The 18,018-nt window shown below is 32.0% G+C and overlaps 1 protein-coding gene across 5 annotated transcripts in view; it reads right to left on the bottom strand.

The window, feature by feature from the left end:
* Window positions 1–18,018, bottom strand: part of LOC124362845 (double-stranded RNA-binding protein Staufen homolog 2-like) — a 56,632-nt gene that overhangs the window by 20,925 nt on the left and 17,689 nt on the right. For 3 of the 5 annotated variants that reach the window (XM_046817699.1, XM_046817700.1, XM_046817701.1), the window contains exons 6-10: window positions 15,876–16,015; window positions 15,689–15,784; window positions 13,179–13,356; window positions 10,018–10,236; window positions 4,281–4,492 (exon numbers count right to left, since the gene is read on the bottom strand). In XM_046817699.1, the coding sequence (XP_046673655.1) occupies window positions 4,281–4,492; window positions 10,018–10,236; window positions 13,179–13,356; window positions 15,689–15,784; window positions 15,876–16,015 (845 nt within the window). The remainder of the gene's footprint in view (window positions 1–4,280; window positions 4,493–10,017; window positions 10,237–13,178; window positions 13,357–15,688; window positions 15,785–15,875; window positions 16,016–18,018) is intronic. The other 2 variants (XM_046817702.1, XM_046817703.1) reach the window with 2 other exon arrangements.

Below are 18,018 nucleotides of genomic sequence, written 5' to 3'. Positions count from 1 at the left end.
ATCTATCCGACTATATTTAAAAAGTTACTTCTTTTAATTTTTTAACTTTCATTTTATAGTGGAATTTGATCTGTAAGGATATTGGTATAAACAGAAATGGAAAGAATTTTTATATAAACTAAAGGATCAATCTGCTTGGTACTAGCATCAAGTATCAAATCAAATCAAAAATTCTTTATTTGTAATTTCATGGAGAAATACAATGGCGTCAGGGTGTAAAGTCATATTTTATATAAATATACAAAAGTGGTTTTTAATTTTACAAATTTCGATGTTGTTGTTTTAAGTAAGTGAATTCTTTGATCGAGTAAAAGGACCACTCCAGGAGCCATTCTTGAAGTTTCCTCTTAAAATGTTTTTGTCTGGAGATCTTCTTCAAGTAGTCAGGAAGGCAGTTAAACAATTTTGGTCCCATGTAGCTTGGCTTCTCTTCATATAGGCTGAGACGGCGGTTGGGCAAAATGAAATTGATTCCATGCCTGGTGTTGTAATAATGGAGCTGTCCTGTTCTTGTTAAATTTTGATTAGTAGTGTAAAGGATAACTTCCTGGATGTAGAGGGATACTGATGTGAGTATCTTTAGTTCTTTAAATGTACTTCTGCAGGAGTCAAGTGGATTGAGGTTGGCTAAGATCCTAATCGCTTTTTTTTAATTACTAGAATACGTTGCACATTTTTTGCTGAGGAGTTGCCCCAGACTGTTATACCATATCGGAGATGAGCCTAAAAAAAGTGTGTAATAGACAATTCTAGTTATCTCCTGAGTATTGGTAACCTTTAGTCTTTTAAGGACATAGATGCAGGAGTTAAGAGTTTTGAACAAAGTTGATCAATATGTGGTGTCCAGGTGAGTTTGTAAAGATATTTATTGGTCATTGCCATTTAGAGACAAGTAAACATTGCAAAGTGAGTACATTTGCTTTGTTTACTAATAGAGTTTGGGTACTTTCCACAGTCAAAACAATACATACATACTCAGTATGAGAAGCCTACTTCAATCAAAAAGAGTCTACTATTAGCCTTTGTAATTTTCCTTAGGCCTATGTTATTCTCAGTGCCCCAGTAGCATTTACAGTCAGAAGCAAGAAAATGTAAACATATGTTAGTCTGTAAATTCAACTTCAGTCAAAAAGCGTCAACTTCCAGTCATTGTAGTCTACTTCCACTCTAAGGTATTTTCAGTGCCGTAGTAATTTCTGCATTGTTGCCCTGATCAAGACAACATATACATATATAAGATCTAAAAAGTCCTCTTCCTTCAAAAAGTATACGTTTACATTAAAAACAATGTAGTTCTAGAGTAAAATATTTCCGGTAAAAGTCTACTTCAGTCAAAAAGAGTATACCTTCCTTCATTCATAGTAATCTACTTTGTGGTTTAAGGTATTTCAGGTGCCGTAACAGCATTTGTTTTACTGTCCTGATCAAGAAAGTATATGTATGTTGGTCTGAAAAGTATTCTTTCGTCAAAAAGCGACAACTTCTGACCATTGTAATCTACTTCTGGTATAAAGATATCTTCAGTGGGGCTAGTCATTTAGGGCACAATACACATGTTTGTCAAATTTTGCCTTTCTGGACAGTGGGAAGTTGAAAAAAAATATAGTTCTTTAAGGGACAAACCTATTCCAGCTCCTATGGTTGGTTGAAATTTGTGAAATATCTTTTAAGTGGCTGTTGAAAGGATAAGAAGTGTTTTATTTCAAATTAGATCATTCAAGGCCATCAGGAAGTTCAAAATCAAAAATATAGTTTTACTAAGAGTTGCAATTCTTTTTCAACCCCTATAGATAGATTTTAATGAAAGTGCTTTTGTTTTTTTATTTAGGTGATGAGGAATGCGTATGTAAAATTTCATTTTTCTAGGACAGCAAGAAAATGGAGAACAAAAATATAATTCTTCTAGGGGTTGTAATCCTAATTCAGTCCCTATGTGTTGATCAGCAAAAATGTTCTTTTCTTTTCCTGTTAATAGCATGGGACACATTTGTATTAAATTTCATCGTAGCAGGACACTGAGAAGTTGATAAGCAAAATATAGCTCTTCTGGGCTTAAAACCCTTTTTAAACCGCTATGGGTGGTTGATTTTCATGAAAATGCCTTTTATATTCTATTCAAGTCATGATGCACCTGTGTTAAATTTAATTTTTTCACGACATTGGAAAGTTGGAAGAAGAAAAAAATATTGTTCTTCTACGGTTTTCAACACCATTTAAATCACTAGGGATGGTTGAACTTCATGAAAAGATTTTTATTAGTCTGTTGAGAGCATAAGACACATCTATGTCAAATGTCATCTTTCTTACTTTCTTAGACATTGAAAAGTTGGAAAAAACCCAAAATATAGTTCTTCTAGGGGTCGAAACTCAATTTAAACCTCTGTGGGTGTTTGATATTCATGAAAATGATTTTGTTTTTCTAGTCATTAAGTATATATGCGCCAAATTTCTACTTTTTGGAATATCAGGAAGTTGGAGTTAATTAATGATAAATGAATTGAGTGCGGGCTTTGTCTTTTCAGATTTAGATCAAATACTGACATTGAACATTCTCAATTAATTAGTATACCTGATTTTGTTTAGTGATAATTTAGCTTAAATTTATTTTATAAGGCGTATAAAATTTAAAATATACACAACATATGTATTTGGTGCCTTAAGTTACTGTGCAGTCTGTATTGAATTCAATATTCAATCATCTTGTTGGCGCTTGCTGCATATGTAATTTAGAAAACATATTATACAAATATAAGGGTGGAGAGAACAGATGACTTCGGATCAGTCTTCTGGATGTATGTTTGATTTTGTTAATGTTGCTTTCTGCAATAATTGTGTACTTATTGTTTGAATATATGAGAGCTATTCAGAAAGTAAGGCATGTTTCCACCTGACGCTGCCAGGAAGGAGCTTATTGCATATATATTTGTGTACTCATACTCAGTATCTCAATCAGTGTCTAGCCATGACATCGGGAACATCTCCTCGCTGCAATTTTTTTCATATTTGAAATGTGTGCTGCAATCAAAAATCCCACTAGATGTGAAGTGCAGTCTGTAATTCATTTTTTTGTTGGCAAAAAACTTCAAACCAATAGAAATTCATCAGGAACTGTGTGAAGTGTATGGGAACAACTTAATGACTGAAAGTTCTGTCAGGAAAATAGCGCATTCAGTTTAAAAATGGCAGAACAAACGTTCATGATCAAGAGAAGAGCATGAGGACATCCGAGCAGTGTAACTGACGATCTGGTCGCCAAAGTTGATAAAAAAAAATTGGGAAAACCACTGTTTCACAATAAATGAGCTTTCTCAGTTCCCCACAAGTTTCACAGATTTCATTGTTTGAAATTGTTTCACAGAAGTTAGGCTACCACCAAATTTTGTGCAAGATGGGTGCCAAAAATGCTTACAGATCACCATAAAGAACAATGAATGGGGGTAGCTTTGATGTTTTGGAAGCCAACCACAGTCATGGTGATGTACTACTGAATCAAATCATAACAGGAAACCTGGGTGAAACATATGAATTTTGAGACAAATTTATAGTCCACAGAGTGGAAGCACACAAGTTCCCTTAAAAAACCAAGGGGTATGTCTGCAAACTTTGTCGGCAAGCAAGGAAGATCATGGCAACAGTGTTCTGGGTCAAGCAAGGTGTTCTTCTTACTGATTTTCTTGAGCGTGGTGTAACAATAAACTCTGAACGGTACTGCCAAACATTGCTGAAAGTGCTGCCCAAAACAATCGCAGAGGAAAATTGTCATCCAAAAATTTGACAATGCCCAACCTCACACGGCAAACCTTACATAAGAACTCTTGAACTCGTTCAACTGGGAAGTTTTTCTCATCCCCCACAGTCGTGATCTTGCGCCAAGTGATTTTCATTTGTTTCTGAAAATGAAGACCTGACTACCAACACAGTTTAGTCAATGATGAGGAGCTCTAGGCACGCATCACTGAGTGGCTGAGATCACAGGCAGCAGAATTCAATTACAAGTGAATTTCAAAGGTTGTCCACCGCTATGATAAGTGCCTGAATTTGCATGGTGATTATGTAAAAATGTTGTAAATGTTTGTTCCTTACTTTCTGAATAACTCTCGTATTAAATTGTTTTCCTCAATAATTTGAGGAATATATGATCGACTATGATCCATTAATAATAGATATTAATATACAGTAAGTAATAAGACTTCAACAGAGATAGTAAAATACAATTACTTTATAAATCTATGAATTACAAAGCTTTTTGAATGGTGCATGTAGTTAACAACTATACCTACCTTTTTACCATTCCCTTCACCCATAGTTTCAAAGTTGTCACCCACGCAACACCTCGTCACAAATGTCCTCATGTGTGGAGGTCCTTTTTCACTTATCACATCAAACAACACTGTTAAATTCCTTTTTAAAGCGAGTTCATGAACAAGTGAGATTGGTGACTTCAACTCTGACGACGAATCCGCTTCTATGTTGACTACTCCGGGATCAGCGTCTGTAAATATATTACAGAATGTGTTCAAGAGCAGGTTTTAGCAATGACTACGTAATTTCAAGAATCTTACTTTGGAACTTACTGAGAAATTATAAAGTGAGGTAAGCTGTAATGACTGTCACTATGCTACAAACATAGCAAACACAAAACTAAATTGGGAAATTGCTCTAGGCAATAAATTAAATCATTCACACTATATGAGTTGAAATAAGGTATAAAGAAAGTAAGGATGTATAAAATTAATGTTTGGTTAATAAGTGAACTGTAGACTAGTTATATTTTCATACATATAATTAAGGTAAAAAAAAAATTATTTTTATTAAATTCAAGTCAAAAATGAGAATCTGGCAGTGACTAAGAGGTGTGTTCAAAAAGTATTTGATATTTACAGAATTAAAAGTATGGAGTGAGGTACATGCATGCATATAGATGCAGTCAACTACTGCATCTATATGGTAGCTAGTCAAGTAATCATGATATCATGTTAGTCAGATACAGTTAAAAATACCTTGTACGTACTAAGTGCTTATTGCATTCTGTTTTGTACAGTATGATGGAACAAGTGAAACAACATATTTCATCAAAAACTCATGTTGACATGATTCTGACCATTCCTTTGAAAGAGATGATTTGAGTGTGACATGGATAAAGGAGTAAGACATGATTAAAGTTTGCAGCAAGTCAAAATGATAAAGTTATTTATTACATTCGTGTTTTAGAGAGGGAGAATTGACGTAGTACTGTCCATAACTGTCCATTTGGCCAAACACAGCTGGTGCAAAATTTATTGCAAAGAACTTGGCAGAATATAAGCAGCTGCGGCTTGAAGTTGCTCAGGATGTATTAGAAACACACAGAATGACCCTAATTTTCTCATAACGGCCATAGGCAAAGGAGATATGAGAGAGCCACATTGAAAAGGGGGTAAAAATTTTTTATATGGGTTTGCCTTTTGTGGCTAATCTGAAATTAATAGAGTGGATTCACATACATGTTACACCACATTAACCACATATATTGTACCTATTTGATCAATTTTTACTCATATTTTTATTATAGTCAATAGTCAAACGTCTTTATTCATGAATCATGTACATTGGTGGTACAGTGAATAGTGTCGAAATAAAATATAAACCTAAAACAAAAAATAATACATACTACATACAGAAATGTTGTGTAACTACAGCTAACTATGGGAGGTGGAAAACTCATCTAATGAATAAACTGCTATTTATTATATATTCTTTGAGCATTTTCTTAAATTTTGACCAATCATTCTCTTTTTTAATATTTTCAGGAACACATTTTAAAAATGTGTTACCTGCATATGAGGGCTTTTTCTCGAAAAATTTTAACCTGTGAGGCTGAACTATCTCATTTCTCCTCCTAAAATTATAAGAGTGGGATAATGGTATTGATTTTGCCTCTAGTTCTTGTTTTTTGGCAATAAGAATTGTTTCAAATATATATTGACCAAAAACTGTAAAAATTTTTAATTTTCTAAAATGTTCTCTGGCTGAATCATCACGTTTCAGCTTAAGCATAATTCTAATGGCCCTTTTTTGTTGCTTCAAAATGTTATCCATATTTAATATTTTTGTTGATCTATATAACGCTATACCGAATAAAAGGTGGGAGTGAACATGGGCAAAATATATACTTTTTAAGGTTTCCAAATTACAATAAAAGGACATTTTTGATAATGCAAAGATTCCGGAATTAATTTTAATTAAAATTTTCTGTACATGTTCTTCCCAATTTAACCCTTTGAGTTCCACAGCGTCGCTAATTTTGACGGTACAAAAAGTGCATAAAGTGCCAGCGTCGCCAATTTTGACGTTTCGTATTTCGATAATATTTTATATAGTACAAGATTATTTTGGCCAAATAATCAGACGGCTGTATTCAATAGGTTCCAAACTATCAATAAATACGAGTTTTATGTTGTTTCTCTACTATTTTATCTGTGAAACTTATGTTGTTTGGGTACTTATCAAGAAGCCACTATTTTTGGACGAGTTTTCCTTATCGGGGACAAAATAAATTACAGTATTAAAAACAACTGACTTTATTTAACCTATTTTGGAATTTACAAGTTATTACGACAATCAATTAAATAAAAAACTATAAGAACGTTTCATTATTCGAAAATGTCAGGTCATTCCTGTGTCTATTTGGAGATAGGAAGTATGACTCATCGAGTATTTTTCGATTCATTATGGAAGAAGGAACGTATAATGAAGTTTATTTTGATCTCTGATAAGGAGAACTCGTCCAAAAATAGTGGGCTGTGATAAGTACCTGTAAGATGTTCTGTCTTCCAGTCACACGTAGCGGACGAGTACCATGTTGCGTAACGGCCTTTCTTGTTGTTTATGTGCCGATAACCAAGCATTTTAGTAAATATAAAATAAAATAGTAACTTATACAGTATTTTACTGTATTTCTTTACAAAAGTAATGTATGATTTGAGTTGTGTCCAAGCGAAAAACGTGAATTTTCAGTGTAAATATTATTAGGGTTATTATTTAGTAAATGTAAACTTTTATGTAAATATGTTAGCAAGTATTTGTTTCTAAATGTACTAATCGTATTTATTTGTGTTGTATTAATGTTTTATTAGATTTATTGGGAAAACTACATCATTACTAAGTAATTTCTAAACTCTGACAAATGAAGTACAGTTTATAAAATGTCGGTACCGGGCAGCATTTTGTTAATACATATAATGCCATGTTTTTAATTCTAGAATAAGATATTACACATGGGTTTTCTTTAGAATCATATGGCATTTACCATGGTATAAAGAAAAAAAATCTTAAAAATACTGTATACACACAAATTAGGTCGAAACTTAACTTTCTATACAAAAGTAAAAAACTTTTTTTATAAATACTAAGATTTTTATATTTTTATAAATCAAATTTTATTTGTAACGATATGTATCATTTTCTGCATTTAATAAGAAAAAAAACAACAACAAAATGATGGAAATCTGTTTGGTAGTTATTTTACAACAGCCTTTTTCCCAAAAGCTTACAAATATGCAAAAAACAGCGTGGCACTTTATGCATATGCCTTCGGAAAATACCCGTGGCACTCAAAGGGTTAAATTCTCATAAACTGTTAAACCTAAAAAGTTAATTTGATTTTCCTTTTCAATGTTAAATGAGTTATAAGTTATAATTGGTTCTGTTGTGGTTTTGTTCCGTGCTGTTTTAAAATTTATAAATTTGGTTTTCTGTGAATTTAACAATAAGTTGTGATTGTGAAAATAGTTTCCAATATTATTCAATTCCACAAATGTAAAGATTTCTGTTTCTTCTGGAGAATTAGATGACATGATCAAATTAGAATCATCAGCATAAAGACATAGTTTTGAATTTTGCCTATAGGTTAAGGTATCTTCTATACCCCTAAGATAACACAAAAAAAGGAGAGGCCCTAAGATTGAACCTTGGGGCACCCCAAACTTAATTGGCTGATGAGCTGATGATGATTTGATAATTCTGTTATGATTTGTCAAATGGGTAATTTCCACAGATTGAGATCTATTTGTCAAATAAGAGCCCTTTTAGATATTCCAATGACATGAAGTTTTTCTAATAATTTACTGTTTTACACTGTCGAACGCTTTGGAAAGGTCCATAAATATACCAGCTGTATATTTTTCTTTGTCAACGGACTCAATAACAGATTCAATAGCGGCGCTCACAACCGATCTTCCATTCCGGAATCCATGCTGATTATCATCTAAAATATTAAATTTTTCCAAAAATTCAGATAATTGTAAATGGACTGATTTTTCATATACTTTAGAAATTGAAGGGAGAACAGATACTGGGCGATAGTTTGATATATTTTCAGGGTCATTTTTTTATGTAAAGGGATTATTTTTGCCTGTTTTAATTTGTTTGGAAAAATGCCTGATACAAATGAAGAATTTATAAGTTGACACAAAATTTTACTGATGCTGGTTTTCACAGCTTTTATTACTATCACAGGAATTTCATCACGCCCACTGGAGTGTTTATTTTTTAAAGATTGTATGATTTTTTCCACCTCCTTTTTATTAATCGGTTTCAGTTCAAACTTTGGTTTTACAAACACTGCATCAATAAAATCAGTTTCCACATCAATCTCCCCATTTTGATTATTACTATTTACATTCAAATCTGTAACAATTGTACTAAAATAATCATTAAACATATTTGCAATTTTTTTAGGGTCTACAATTATTTCTGAATCTTGTTTTAAAATTATATTTTTAAATGGTTTCCCTTCATTTTCCCCAACTTCAGAGTTAATTATACTCCAGACAGTTTTTTTAATGTTGTCAGAGTTTTTAATTTTTTTTAAATATTTGTTTTTAGCTTTATTTAATTCTTTTTTGTAAATAGTCTTTTCCTGATCTAAATATGTTTTTAAACTATTACTTCTTTTATATCGATATTCCTTTGTTAATTTGATAATATGTTTTTGTTTATCTTATTAAACTTTAGGAATCCATGTACATTTTTTATTTCTTTTTGTAACCAATATTTTGGGAAAAGCCTGATCAAAATAGAAAACGAAAATTTTGAAAAAAAATGTCATATTTTGTTTCTACTCTAGAGTTGTAGACATCAGACCACGATTCTTTAGAAAGTAATTGTGAAAAAAGATTAATGTTTTCGGGTGAGAATTTGCGTACTACTTTTTTTTACAAGCATGTTTACACTTTAAATTTAGTAGCTGACCATCATGATCAGATAAAAAAGTAATTAGGCCTTCTACATCTAAGTTAGATAATTTTATATTTTTAATCAAAAAGTTATCTATTGCTGTCTCTGAGTTTTCTGTAACGCTTGTTGGGAAGTTGACAAGGTACCTCATATTATGACTTTTTAACATCTGTTTCAATAATCTATGTTTGCTATCTAATACTAAAACATCAATATTCAGGTCACCTGCTACGATAATTTTATCATATTTTTTACAAAAATAAACAATTAAAATACTTAACCTATCCAAAAAAATATTTACATCTGATTTAGGTGACCTGTAAATACCAATAATAAGATATTTTTCCTTATTTATACTCCAAGTACAGGCACAAAATTCAAATTGCAACTCCTCAAGCAAAACATGGATTACATAATCCATCCGGCACAGTGACCCCTCTCAACTCAAAACCCTTCTCTGCCAGAATAATAACTCCACCTTTAGTTTTCAATTTTCTAGAGAAACAAGATTTTGTTAAATAAAAATCTATATTAAGCAGTTTCATTTCTTCCGCTTTCATGTCATGTTCTGTCAATACAACTATTTGGGGATTTGTTTCGTCTAAAATTGCCTGTAATGAATTTAATCTAGAAGGGAGATGTTGAATGTTTTGGTGGAAAATTTTGACTAAATTATGTTGTGTTTTTATTTTATTGGTGTAGTGGTTTGGAGAATTAAGTTTAAAGTTGAGAAGGATGACCGGGCTGCACCACAGCCGGATATCATTGTTTCCAACCCAGCACCGACTCCACCACACTCACCATTACTCTGCTTTACCACTTTACTGTATGAGAGGTCACCAGGTGCCACAGTAACTTGCTCACTTTGTCTTGATGTCTGCGCTGTGAGTTGACCAGCCACTCTCGCCGACGCCATGGCTGATGGAGTTAAGTGATCCGCAGCTGGAGCAGCCGGACTCTGACTTGACTTCTTTGATGTTTCCTGGATATTTGCCGGAGACTGAGACTCCTCCACAGTTGCTGTAGGGAAGTGTGAAATTTGAGCGTCTAATTGGTATGGTTCAGGATCAATGTCATCCGCTTCAAGATCGTCATTTACTTTGGCTGGTTTTGCAAACATTCCCTTATTATCGTGTTGATATTGCTCTATAACGTCTGCCATACGAGCTTCAGTTATTTGTATTGGCGCAGTTTTGTTTTTGTCCTCAAATCTGGGAATTTTTCCTTCTTCTTCATTAATGAATCTTCATTTAATGGAAATATTTTTGCCAAAGTGTCTCTTATACAATACCCTATTTTTTTTTTACCTGTTCGATTTAAGTACAGTCCACGTTTGCTAAAGTGGAAATATTTAAACTTGTAAACATCCATATCAATAAAATGCATGTTTTTAATCCTATTTGTCAATTCTCCGATATAACTGTTAACTTGATCGATTTCAAGATGCACTGGGTCCATTATATCGGCGTCAAACCTCCTTGGAACAGAGTAACGAGTACAGTTTTATTTTCACTCAGCTCTACTAGATTTTTTTCCAGCGATGTAATACAGATTTAAAGCCACTGCAAAACGAATCATTTGTCCCTCCCATTATAATGATAACCTCATCAGATGATTGCTTAGCTGAATCAACTACATTTAATAAGCAGGCATTAGGGTAAACAAACCCAACTGCTTCGATTTCCCCCACTTTACAACTCTCTTCAATGAACTTCTGTACATATCTTCCTTGCTGTCTGCGAACAGTGAAAGCTTAACCTTTTTACTTAAACATGGTTCTGTTTCTTTCTTCTTCTTATTAGCTTTGTTCCCTGCTTTAGATATTTTATTATCATATTTGATTCCTTTTGTTTTGCACTGTACCTCATTTTCCTCCAAAACTTGAAATCTGTTTGAAGTGGTGACAGTTTCTTCTTTTTCCCTTATGCTTTCCGGTGTTGACTTTGCTTTTCTGTTTGGTTGCTGTACCTTCCATACAGATACATTATCATCATTAAGTTGAACTTCCCTAACATAATGGTCATCATCAGGTGATGGAGGTATGTTTATCATCATTTGAGAAACAGTATAGGAATCCACATCAAGAGTAGGGTTAAAGTACATCAGGGCCAATTGTGCCCGTTTTCCAATCAAAGTTTTTTTTTTAATATCTGTAAATGATAGTTGTAAAGAGTTAAAGGATTCTTTTTCCTTTTTGATTTTTTGTACAATTATTTCGGTAAACAGGAGCAAGTAGATCCCGCAGTCAAAACCATTACTTCGCTGAGGAACGTTTACCGGAGTGATTTTACATTTAACATTTTTGTTTAGGAATGTTTGTAAAGCAGAGCTTATCTTTACTGTGTGATCAAAGTTTTTAAGACCCAATGAGTCATAATACAAAAATTCTTCCATTTAAGCCACGTAAAGTAAAAGACTCCAGTGTGAGCCGGAACCTCCAGGCTTATCCACCGCAGGAGAATCATTCACTGGAATGACTATATGAGTTTTACCCTGCAACTCTACCTTATCTAACACATGTTCAAAATCTGATAAACATTTAATCGCTTGAGAAATTATTGGGTTCATTAGTAGAATTTTTGTGTTGTCAGTTACTTTTGCAGCTAATACTTGGTAATAAAACTGTATGGATTCATCAGTTAGCCACTCATTTCCCAATATTTCCAGACTAATTTGAGTTCTTTCAGGTGACTTGTTCTGCTGTTGTGTATCATGTGTTATAAAAACATCTTTTTTATCCAAGTTATTAGGGGCTGTTTTGTCAGCAACCATCGACTCATTCATGCTCAAGGATTGAGAAACTTCTCTACAAACCTTTGTGTTTAGTGGAGTGCTTGTAGTATGAGTAAATCCCTGTAGACTTTTAGAACTATCTGTCAATGAATTAACCTCTGTTTTTAATATATTACTGTTGGTTGTGTTGTTAAAACTTATATTCATATTTTTTTCTGCCTCCTTCATTGCTTCATTGAATTTTAAGATTTCTCGCCCTATGTTTTCCATAAAGTGATTTGTTCTCTTGAAATGAAGAAATATCCACTTCCTTAACTACACCAACTTCATTTGTGCCATAGAAATTTACAGTGTACGGTATTTTTTTATATTTTTTGAACAATCTACACCAATAATTGTTGCTGGCCAGTGTGGATACCCTTTAACTTTTGCAAAAACGGTGTCACCATGATTGAATTTGTTTTTATTTGGCTCATAATTAATAATAAAACTCAAATACACAATATCCAGTCAATTATATATAAATAAAGGTTAGTAAGGATTACAGCAATGCAATATAAAAAATATCAGTAAGCTGAAGTCTAGATAATAAAATAAATATTAAATTTAAAACCAACTTGGAAAGAAGAGTAGAGTAAAATAAAGTATTTTATTTTATTTCTTTCTTCCAGTCAGGTGTATTAGTTCTTTGAGTGCAGAAAGATAAGCAAACCAGACCAGATCAGGTGAATGGATGACTCATCCATTAAGGCTCTGATGTTATCAGCTGTGACCTTGTTCCAAACTTCCTGGTTATCTTGTCAGCCAGTCTTATCTTGTGGGACTTTCCAATAATCACGATCTTGATTTAAATAGTTAAAGTATTCAGCGTTGTAACTCACACATCCTTTCATCACTAATTCGTTCTGGTATGTAAAACTTTTCTCTCTGACAATTCATTATCAATTTAACATTATTTAACCACTTGAATTTTAACTTTTCTTTAGAGCCAATTCACTAGTAATGTACACTATCCGCCATTTTGTTCACTATCATGTTCATATCATGTTATATGAACTAAACTTAATTAAAAATACACTATACAAATCATACATATTTTACTATCTACGGAAGAAAGATATAATAAAATAAATTATTGATAATTTAAATAAAAAGTAAGTCATTTGATCAATGAAGATAAAATGAATTTCTGGAAATGATAAGGTGATAATGTATACTTATATACTCACTGGCAAGATTGTTATCGACCATTGAAGGCTCTAGAGGCAAGTTCCGTAGCTCCTCCAAAGCCTTGGCTGCCGCATCGTGCCTAGCTGCCTGTGCTGTGAGACCCTCCCCATGGAACTCTCGCTCTCCGACTTTCACAGTCACTTTGTATAATGATGGTGGTTTTGATCCATAAAACCTCTGAGAAAATTGTAATAAATATAATGTTGATTTCACGATTTGTTATATTTAAGAAGATGTAAATGCAAAATTAGATAACAAATTATCACTCTTAGAAACAAAAAAACTCAGGCCCTTAAAATTAAGCCAAATACCAGTTCAACTACTTATCTGGTTTTAGAGGCTTAATCTGATCTTTGACTTTGATGAGTCTTAATTGACTCAGTACATATTTAATAACTAATAAGCTAAGAATATAGTGAAGTTCTCATACTCTCTAATTTTTATCTTATAATAAAACGTCATTCATATACAACGGTTATACTTGTCTGTGTTTGATTGATTATGTTGTGAATAAATACAATGATGGAAGAAAAACAAATGAATGAATGATGATGATGAATGATGTTTGTGATTGAATGATGGTTTTGATGTTTTGGAAGAGTTAAAAAAATTATACTCTTTAATGAAATTCTTAGATTAGTGAACCTGAGTGTTATAATTATATTGTGTAAGTGACTGTCATAAGAGACTTACTGGCATAAAATAATGGAATGTTTCCAGGGAAAGCCCTGAATGTAAAAATATCATTTAATTGTTTATCGCCTTTGTAAGATCCAGCGTCCTACATTTAGCAACTAAGGATAGTAGGCAGATCATGTAATATTTCTAATAGAATGAACATACAATGAATAATATTATTAATGAATAATATTCATTATATTAACAATATATAATAATATATTATATTAACAATAATAAACAATAAAGACTTTTACTATAACACAAAACAAGTGTTATAAATACTGTTACTTACTAGTTTTAAGATAATTTTAATACATTCATCATTCATAACACTTAACATGAAATGCAGTCAATTCCCAAATATCCGGAGTAAATAAGGGATTGTACTGTTTAACAATTGCATCATCTACAACTTGTATAAGTTAAATATTTATATCCCAGGTGTGTTTAAAGTGATTAAGAGCAAAGTTAATAGAATATACCACCCCACATTATACACAAAGAATGCAATAAATTAACTTTTTTTAACTCTCAATTATTGTATTTAAATATGTGATTCATCCAAAACAGAGGTATAGATTTTAATTTGATAATTTCATGGTGAGATCTACAATTATTTAGAATGGAATTGATTTCATACAAAACGTCACAAGACCACATTTTAAAATATTTTCTTAACACAATTTTAAAGCTGTTGGAAAATAAAAATCAAAAGTTTTAAATAAAAAAATCTTTATGGTAATAATATTATAAGAAAATTAAAAAAAATTAAAACTATATATTACTGTATTTGTTTTTAAGCTGAAAGAAAAATTGAGTTTCTACATATCCTTACCGTGTGTTAATCTATATTAATTTATAAGACAAAAAAGGAATGAATGAATATAAGCAATGCATATAATGGTAAAAGAATTTTCTTATAGCTTGATAAAAGATATAGATAAATACATTGCTTGGAAGATGTTCAAAAATGTTTATTTTTATATTCATTTGAACTACTTTAAAATTGTGTACAATGCAGCATAGTTTTTTACTCAACCCAAGAACTGATAACCAATAACACTGATTAGATCCATTGTTTTTTGTTAAAATTTTAGATTTTTTATAAGATTTGGATAACTTTCAGTTTATGGTTCATCCTGTATTTCAAGGAAGTTAAAAATATCTTTTTAACTAATAACCTCATGAATGACTTGTGTATGTTTATTTTAACTTTTTCTATTACTTACTTTAGTTGTAATAAATTTCAGACACCTCTAATGAAATATTATTTAATCATATCCAGTGAAATATTATGAAATCTGTTGTCAAGAAGACTAGTAAAATGGTATAAGTAACTCTGCACTTTTAATTTTAAAATACTGCAATCATTAAAAATTAACATTCCAAATATATTGATTATTGCCAATTATTTTACATCTTATTGTTGCAGAAAAAACAGTAGATTATTTGGAAAATGGGTATATATTTTACTATTTAAAAAAATTAGGATATAAACAGGCTAGTCATAGATTTTAGTAAGAACATGTAAAGGATTAAAAACCATATAAAGCAACAGGATTAAAAATGAAACAGGGGAGAAAAAATGAGGCAGTTTTTGTTACTGAAATGGTGTGACTTTATATAAACAATCATGAGTTCTCAAGTTGTTTGATGTAATCTATTCTCATACTTCCTATAATTTTAAAATGTATTATGCAGTCACACTTAGTACGCAACAGGGCTAATCTGCCCCCGGATAATTAGGAGTTGATGATTATATTAACAAACACAGAAAACACAGCAAAATAGAATTTAGGAGCGAAATTGTTGAAAATCCTATGATTACCTGAGTTTCAAACCGATAGGCGTGATGAACTGGCTTACAGGCCACACTCCGCCTAAAGTAATCTAATGCAACAGGGGGTGTACATGGTGGCCGAACCTTTTAAAACAAAATAAAAATCAAACTCAGGAAAAATAAACAAAGGAGTCAAAATAATAATGTATATAGTCACATGCACTAAATCAAATACCTGGGCGTATACACCTCTATGGTAAGAGTAATTGTTGTGAGTTGCGTATGTTAAGGTAGGCAGTTCAACGAAGGTGTACACAGTTGGCTCGCCACGTTTCATAGCCAAAGCGTTCAGTTCAACAGTGGGCGTAATGTTATCTGTAAATACAGATCATAATATGATAAAATCAAACACTATTACTATCGATCAAATTAATTTACAGTTATATTCTTAATCAACTTTCAATAACAAAAATTATATTTAAATAGGTCATGATACATATTTGATTAATTACATTGTATCATGGTTTAATTTTATAAATAGTTCATTGGTATTGATTATAAGCTCCAAGCCAATTATGAGCACTAGCATTGCCCAGAGCAAAGAGGAAAGAGGGTGGGTGGATTGCTTGTATTCCAGCAAGACACACTAATCACAATTACATTACAGTTGAATACATTAACCCTCAAGTGAAGCATTTTGTTAAATTTTTTGTTTTTTACCAACGTTTTAGTTGGAGAGAAAACACTACTCTTTTTGCAGGAAACGAATAACACTCCTCAATTCACATCTGGCGGGAGAGTCAATAGATGTGGCCATGTTTATACAACCGCAGCTCAGCTCAAACTGAACAAACTTGAACAAACGCTGTAGGGGAGAAGATGCAGAATCGACTACTGAGCATCTGCCACTTGTCTGGCGGTCTTGGTGTGAGATCAGAGGTCTAAAAATAACACGGCCCTTATATGTCATTATATCGAGAATAGAATAAAATACTCCTGGGATACAATTGCAAATAACCATAAGGATAAATACAAAAGTGTTCTAGACAAAACCAGGAAACACTGGGAAAACATAAACACTTATCTACAACAAAAAGTCCAATCGTAAGTGAACAGAAAACTTTCTTTAGTAGAGATTTAGTAATTAACGTGAGAATAGAAAATCTTGAGAAAACTGTAGAAACCCCCACAGTAAGGTACATGTAAGCCAGTAATGATGTAATCATATAATTACGGAAGAAACAAATTAACAAATTAACCTAAAGACAAATTACGGAAGAAACTGATACAGGTAAATGCAAAAATATAAAACAATATTTAATTAAAGCAAACACAAATAAGAAACTTCCTATCTGATCTGGAGGGTAGGTGGATAACGGACGATACAATATCAAGGTATTTCAAGTTGCTGTCAGCAACTACTTTAAGGTCAAATGAGCATGTACTGGTATTGAACCCAGTGGTGACTCAAGCAATAAATAGCTTAAACAATTTTGAGGACGTTATTGAGCATTTAGACCTGCATGCAAAAGACCATGTGTTCTTCCTATTAATGAATGACATTGATTTAAAAGTAAACAAAATTAATACAAAGAATTCTCAAAATGCTTACAAAACTGAAGACACCGGAGTTTATTGGTCACTTACAATTAACAAACGTTTCTATATTTTTACTCAATTGGGGCATACAATCTTAATAACGCAAAAGAAGTACCTGGCAGAATAAAAAGGTATTTAGACCTTAAAGCTGATTTTTCCGTACGGACAGTAAGTACTCAACAGAGTTCTTCTGTTAATTGTGGTTTATATATGGTTATTTTTATAGCTATATTGTGCATGAAATAAAGCTGGGACTACGTCATTTAAAGTAACCTTATTTTTTTAATTGAAACACTCTGATGTTCCAACAGAGTAGTTCAGCTGGCAGTAAATGCTTGCTGAAATTATATTGTGTTGCCCTGTCAGAAATATTTTAAAATCTGATAAAATTGCACACTTATACCAAAACAAAAGTAATATACATTATGAATGTAAAAAACATTTTAATTGCAAAATATATTAAAGGGAAAAAAGATCGAGGGGGAGCTTAGAAGAGAATAAAAAGGTACAAGGTGCCATAGCCATTGCTGTTGAAAAGGTATGAAATACTAAATGTCAAGGAGCAAAGTTCAAAAGATAATAATTACAGCACTGTTAGCACAAGAAATAAATTGAAGCATGAAATAAAATTAATATAAAACTGTAATAACCCAACTAAATACGTTGTGTAAAGGAATTAAATGTGAAGTAAATTCAATGGATGTAGAATTTTATGCCGACATTCCTGACAGAGGACTTACTGAATTATGCCTAAACTTGTAGTAAAAACAAGGTTAAAT

Source organism: Homalodisca vitripennis, chromosome 5 (genome assembly GCF_021130785.1).
Source record: "Homalodisca vitripennis isolate AUS2020 chromosome 5, UT_GWSS_2.1, whole genome shotgun sequence".
Taxonomy (NCBI): domain Eukaryota; kingdom Metazoa; phylum Arthropoda; class Insecta; order Hemiptera; family Cicadellidae; genus Homalodisca; species Homalodisca vitripennis.
This window is presented reverse-complemented; position numbering and strand designations above follow the sequence as displayed.